This window comes from Myotis myotis, unplaced genomic scaffold (assembly GCF_014108235.1).
Source record: "Myotis myotis isolate mMyoMyo1 unplaced genomic scaffold, mMyoMyo1.p scaffold_m19_p_12, whole genome shotgun sequence".
In the NCBI taxonomy this organism is placed as follows: Eukaryota; Metazoa; Chordata; class Mammalia; order Chiroptera; family Vespertilionidae; genus Myotis; species Myotis myotis.
Window position 1 is genome coordinate 25229722 of NW_023416316.1, and position 6877 is coordinate 25236598.

The 6877-nt window shown below is 57.4% G+C and overlaps 1 protein-coding gene across 1 annotated transcript; it reads right to left on the reverse strand.

Moving 5' to 3' along the window:
* Positions 1–4295: 4295 nt before the first annotated feature.
* FOXE1 (forkhead box E1) lies at positions 4296–6510 on the reverse strand. Its single transcript, XM_036330261.1, has one exon. It carries the CDS (start codon positions 5851–5853, stop codon positions 4741–4743), a length of 1113 nt encoding a protein of 370 aa, XP_036186154.1. The 5' UTR covers positions 5854–6510; the 3' UTR covers positions 4296–4740.
* Between the last annotated feature and the right edge of the window lie 367 nt (positions 6511–6877).

Here is a 6877-nt window from a genome sequence, read left to right on the forward strand (position 1 = left end):
ACTCGCAGCGGCTACCAACTAGTGGTCTGCAGACCAGTGGTGGTCCGTGAGGTCCAAAAGGTTGGCGACTGCTGGCTTAAGGAAACCTTTGGAGCAGTGGCTGCCAACCAGTTAATAAGGATCCCTCAGCCCAGAGGGACTCAGAGAGGGGGCTGCTTCTGGCTGGCTATTGTGTCCTGAAAAGAAAGCTTTACTTTTCTCCTAAACCCCCACCTACCCCAGACTTGGGTCTGGAGCTGAAGGATCAAAGGCTGAGTTTATTCCATACTGAGCAAGTGACTGTTGCTTAGGAAGGGTACGAAGACCAAAACCTAAGGTCCAAAAAACGCCTCAGGAGCCTGGGTGCCTGCCCCGGCTCTAACTGGTACCTCAGCTTTCAAGATGCTTTTAGATATACTCTCAATGCATGTCATTGCCACAGTTGCCATAAGTCTGGGAATATGAGGTGAGATCCATTCTGAGGGCCAGGAATCCAAGACCCAGAAAGTGCACCTAAGGCAGGAGGTAAAGCGCCCCACCCCAGCCCTGGCCCCGCTCTCTATGCAGAGCCACCAGGTAGCACTGTATGGGGCTCTGAGTCAGAAACAGGAGGCTCCTGGAGGTTATTCTGGTCCTCTGATCTCAACCACATGGCACAGTTCTCCCCACCCCCATTTCTCTAATGCTCTGCCTCTTTGCCTAGGCCCTAGGGCATATGCATCACCTGAGGGGCTTGTTGAAATGCAGGTTCTGGTCCAGTAGATCCGGGGTAGGGCCCAGGACTCTGCATGTCTAGCCAGTTCCCAGGGGTTGTCCATGCAGCTGGCCTATGGCCTACACTTATGAGTTGCGAGGCCTCAGGGTCTGGGTCTCTTGTGTAAAGTGGCAGGGAGGGCAGCCTCAGCTCTAAGCCTCTCTCCAAGCCTGTCTCCTGGCCTTTGGAGAACTGCATCCGGGATTCAAATGACCAAGAAAAGAGGAGTTAGAGAATGAAAGGGGGCCTGAGGCCTCCCCAGTGCAGGAAGAAACTTGTTCAAGATCTCACAGCATTTCAACCGTGATTGAAAAATTAAATTATTAAAAAAAAACACAAAAAAGATCTCACAGCATTTCATTGACAAAGTTCCGGCACAGGCTTCCTACACGGGAAAAACAAAAACTAGAAAAAATACTGAGGTGTTTACTGTGCTTTCTCTGGGTGAGCTATGGGTTCCTTTGACATTTTTCCTTTCTAACTTTAAAAAAATAAATGCATGTGTGCCAATTTTGTATTTTAAAAAATTAATTTTAATAAAAGAAAGTTCTCACAAGGTTCTTAGTAAATGAGATGATGTATGAATGTGCTGAGTAAACTGTAACTACATACCGCTGCTTCATGTCATGGGCGTTTAGTTCAGTTCTAATCGCCCGAATTCATTTCAACAGTTACCCTGACTCTTCTGGGCACACGAATCGCCAGGATGAGGAGGATTCACCAGCAATCGCCCTGAGCAGCTTGCTGCTCCCCTCACCTCTGCTGTCTGAATTGGAGTCTTTCCCCTTAAACGGGAAGAAGGTGCCCTAATCCGTTTTCGGGTAAACGACCTCGGGCCAATTCTGCTTTTGTTGCTGGTTTCCTGAGCTTAATTGCAAGCAAAGTTAATTTGAAAGAAAATAAATGTTACAGCTCTGGGGCGAATTCTAACGAGCCTTGGGCAATTAGGTAAGAACGCATCTAATTGCCCAGGGCCTGGGGCCGCCTGCACACAACGCTGGGGTGCAGGGCTCAGAGAGGGGCTTCATAACAGGAAGAAGAAAAAGTAGAGAGAAATGCACCTCCCGTCTCTGAGCCCCCAGAAGGGGAACCGGGAGGTCCTGGTCCACGGTTTGGGGGCGTTCTTGGAGTTGGAATTTCCAAAATACTGCAATGAAATGTTCTCAAGAGCCTACAGTCACGCGGAGGGTCTGCCCGCGCTGCATACCACCGCGGAAGCCGGAGTGGGCGCTCGCTCGCTCGCCTGCGCTGCAGCGTCGGTTCCAGCCCGGCCCGCCCCCGTGGCACCTGAGCTTTGGGTGTCGGCAGCCGGTGGGAGGCCGAGAGGACTGATGCTCTGTCGAAGCCTCGATCCCAACCCTCGTGGGGCCCCTTGTTCTCCCCGTGACACCACGCTCCCTCCTCGCCGCCTCCTCTGGGCACAGGCCCTGGCTTTGGCACTCTCACCTGTGGTCCTGGTTGACAAGGAGCGTGGGGGGGGGGGGGGATGGACACGAAGGCGCGGGCACTTTACACTCCATCTTTCTCCTTCCCGGGCTTTATGGTGATGCTCCAGGTAAGGTGGGGATGAGGTGGCGCTTTTTTATTTTAAAGCCTTTCCTCCCTCCTGTGCCTCGTACTTGTTTACAAAGAGTTTTTTCACTTCTAGTGTCTTGTTCAACTTCAGGAGGACTCTGCGAGGTAGGGGTCACCCATTCCCGTTCACAATGAGGACAATGGCTTAAGGTTATTGGCGCTGTCAAATCACTTGACTTGGTAATTAAACAAACAAACAAAAAACAGAGGAAGGGTACACTCCCGTACCAACGGGGCGCTTAGACCATCCTTTCCCAGCCCCAATCCCCTGCTGGGCTGTTACCAGCCAAGGACAAAACCCCTGGGTGGAGGGCTCTCAATTTCCAGGGCTTCCAAGGAAGCAAGGCTTCCCGCCTTCTGCGGAGGAGAGCCAGCGGTCTGGCTGTGCATGGGGAGCCTTTGAATCTCATACCAGCACCGGTCCACATGGAGATGACGACCAACCCCTAGAATTTTCCAAGTTCAAAAGGCTGGGACTTGAACCCAGACTCGCGGACAGCAGGGTCAGTGCTCCTGCCACCTTCTGCCTCCAGGTGGTCGTTTAGCGCCACCAAAGTCAGGATGGCCAGCATCTAGACATTCCCTGTCCAGCGCAGTAGTCATCAGCCACACACTCCTATTGAGCCCGGGGCAGGTGGCTGGTCCAAATTTAGATGAGCTAAAACTGTAAAACACACTCCAGAGAGTATTTTGGAGACTTAGTATGAAAAAAAAACTTCTCAACAATATTTATATTGATTATATGTTGAAATGATAGTTTGGACATATTGGGTTAAATACAAAATATTATTAGTTAATCTCACTTGTTTCTTTTTATTTTATTAATGTGACTACTAGAAAAACTTAAATTACACATGGATCTTGCGTTCTATTTCTATTGGACAACACTGAATTAGACAAATACCCGCCTGGAATGAATCACATGCACATGCATGTGAGCAGGACAGCGCCATCCCCCAAATTAAAAATAAAAAGTACCAGTGGTTTTCAGTCTTCTTTTTCACATACCCACCACCCTTCCCTACCAAGTTAACTACGCACAGAGAGGCCGAGTTTCTCTTGCCAGAACTCACTTGCTCAAAGATTTTTATTAAAACGGTTCATCTGAACACTCGGGTTTATCCGAAAGCTGCACCCGAGCCTCTACCATATTTAACGTTGGACATGTTTACTCCAGAATAGAAACTTACAAGATTTCTCAAGAGGAAGGTGGGAAAGTTGTTGGATTTTCTACTTTTGGTTAGCTTGCTTCTTAAAACAGACAAACGGATACAAAACAAAAATTTTAAAAATCTAGTTTCTTTCTAAAGCTTACTTCAACGACCACCTCAGTTACTTTTTCACTTTCCTTTTTGCACAGGGAGAGGGTGGCAGAGGGTGCCAGGGGCCAGGGATGGAACAGCCAACCCCATACACTGAAAGCGTCACTAATGGGCTCCCCTGAATCCTTGTCACCCCTTTGAACTTCAGTTCATCCCCTGGGTCCAGGGCTGCTTGTGAAAAGGAAGAGTGGATGGAGCGTGGACAAACGTATTTCTACCTGCTTCACTGGAAAACTACATCTAGGACCCAGAGGAAACAGCTGCCTAATAATCAGCACATCATGCTCAAAAGATTCAAGAAATTATGATATAATGACTGCCTGGAGCGAATCCAGAGACTTTAGATTAGCTGCTTGCCATGAGCTCTGTTCCAATTCCCTGGAATAGGGCTAGTTTAGGCCCTGGGTGGCCCACGGATGCTGCCAAATATGCAGGCCAGCATCCACGGGGATCGGGCCCTTGCAGATCATATGAACGCTGCAGCCCTCTTGTGTAACAGCCGGGAGACTCGGGTATGGGTGACGGTACTCGGTCACACTGTGGAGCTGAGGCACAGTCCAGGCTCCGCAGTATCTGCTATTCTCAGAGGCAGGGAAAACCAGCGGCAGGCCCGGCAAAGCAGAGCGATTTCTCCAATTGAAAACAAAAGAAAACAAAACTACCTCTTTTGCACAGTTGTCTTCCTCACCTTAACAAGGAAGGCGCTATTGGAGCCTTTTATTGCAGTAACACAGTTAAAGGCATCAGAGGCGGAACCCGTGTCAAAAGGCCCGTTTCCCCTGCATACAGGGAAGAGTGAAGGCATGTGATTCGGATCCTAGAGTCTGGTGTAGACACTACACTGCGCCCCCTGAAAGGCATGCCTTTAGGCGCGTCACCTGATTGAGGGTCCTTTGTCCCAGTCCGCGAGCTGAGCTGCCTCTCCCAACTTCCTCCCATGAGCAAAGTGAACCGAGTGTGTACGCGATGCACTCGGAGGCCGACTCTCCTGTCCACGTCTCTTCTCTGTAGCTCTCAATTCGGCCCTCTCTCCAGGCCTGTCCTTAGTCTTGGGGAGACTTTGCGTAAACAGCCGAGGCATCTATGCATTTTTTCCACCGTATGCTCGGCTCACATGGCGGACACGAAACGATCCACCCCGCCAGGATAGGCGGCCACATGGCGAGCATGGTAGGCGCCTGCACTGCCCCCTCCGAGCTGCCCACCGGGGTTGTAGCAGGGCCCCAGCGCTCCGAACTGACCGGGCGACGTGCGCCCATAAAAGTCCACGGCGGTCTCGACGCCGCCGCCGCTGCCACCTGCGGGGGGCGAGGCTGGCCCAGCCAACCGGCCAGCAGCCGCAAAGAGGGAGCTGCTGGCCCCTTGCGGGTAGGCGCCGTCCGGGCCCGCGTAGGCGGCCGCATAGGCGGAGGGGTTGACAGGTCGGGCTCCCGCGCAGCCGGCGGGCTGGTAGCCGGTGGCTGTGGCCGAGGGGCCGGCCGCGGCAAAGGCGCAGGAGCCCGCGGGGCCCGACGGCGCGGGACCCAGCTCGGGGCTGAGCGGCCGCTCAGGCACCAGCCCGAAGACGCGGCACGGGCCTGGCGACGCAGCCGGGTAGTAGACCGGGGGCGGCGCGGCGAGCGACGGCGGGGCATAGCCCGCATAGACGGCGCCCGGGTACGGCGGGCGCGCGGCGGGCACGGCGCCCGGGAAGATGGCGGCGGCGGCGGCGGCGGCGGCAGCGGCGGCGGCGGCGGCGGCGTCGTGCATGTAGGCCGGGTAGGTGGAGAGGTCCGAGCGCTTGAAGCGCTTGCGGCGGCGCAGGAAGCTGCCGCTCTCGAACATGTCCTCGGCGTTGGGGTCGAGCGCCCAGTAGTTGCCCTTGCCCGGGCGGCCGGCCTCGCGCGGGATCTTGAGGAAGCAGTCGTTGAGCGTGAGGTTGTGGCGGATGCTGTTCTGCCACTTCTTGGGGTTGTCGCGGTAGAAGGGGAACCGCTCGGTGATGAACTTGTAGATGCCACCGAGCGTCAGGCGGCGCTCCGGCGCGTGCGCGATGGCCATGGCGATGAGCGCGATGTAGCTGTAAGGCGGCTTCCCGCGCTGCAGGGGGCGCTTCCGCCGCCGCCCGCCCGAGCCGCGGCCCGCCGCCTCCACCGGGACCCCGGCCCCCGCCTCACCGCGTTCCTCCTTCACGGTGGCCAGCGCCTCCGGCTGCGGCGGCGGCGGCCCGCTCTCGGCTGTCATGGTGCAGCCGTCGCGTCCCCGCCGCGCGCTTCCGTCGAGGGGCGGGGGCGGGTCTGAGAACCGCAGGCCCGGCGCGCAGGGTCCCGGGAAGGACGCCGGGCTCCTCGGTTGAGAGCTCCCGCGGTCCGCGCGGGCTGGCGCCGGAGCACGAGTTCCCCGGCGAGGGCGCGCTGGAGGCTGGGCACCCGCAGCGTTCCGGCTGCCTCGGTGCAGACGGAGGGGCGTGTCCTGCCCACTGACGGCTCTGCCCGTGTTCGGGGGCGCGAGGCCAGGCGCCGGCAGCGGCGTTGGGACTGGGACTAGCTGAGCGGTCCTTTGGCGCCGGTGCCAGGCAGTCAGCGGGTCTGGCAGGAGTCCGGGGGCCGAGGCGCCTGCACCGGTCTGGGCTTCCCGCTGATCAGAGGATAACCGTCGAGGTCGTGCTGCGGCCCGAAGGCCAGAAGGGCAACGAGTGAGGGCGTGTGCACTCTGGTGGGGTCGCTGGGCCGCGCCCCGGAGGCCCTGGCTGCGGACGGCGAAGAGGGCCAGGAGGCGAGGCGCGGGCCTCGAGGTCTTGGCGCGGGGCAGGCGGGGCGGCCGGCGACTCCCTCTCCGCAGACTTGGCCTCCACCGCCGACACCGCAGGAGAGGCTCTGCCCTGCACAAACCCGGACCGGCTCCTCCCTCCACCGACTCCTTCTCCTTAAAGGCGCCAGGAAGCTTAGGGCGGCGCCCGCTCCCCGCCCGCCCCCCGACTGCCCGCCCCCTGGGCCCGGGCGCACCTCTCCAGGTAGGAGCAGCTGTGGCGGAGGGCGGGCGCCCCAAACATCAGAGCGGGGAGGGTGCTGGGAGATCCCCCGGCCGGCCTCCTCTGCACGCCGCAGCCGACGGGGAGACTGAGGCCAGGGGAGGCCAGGGACTGTCTTGGGGATCTCGGCGCCCGAACTCAGCGCTTCCGGACGTTTCCAGCCTCTGTAGGGCGCTGGGACCCACAGGTGAAAGAAAGGGTTTGCTTTCCTTTTTGTCCACCGAGGGTGAGAACTGG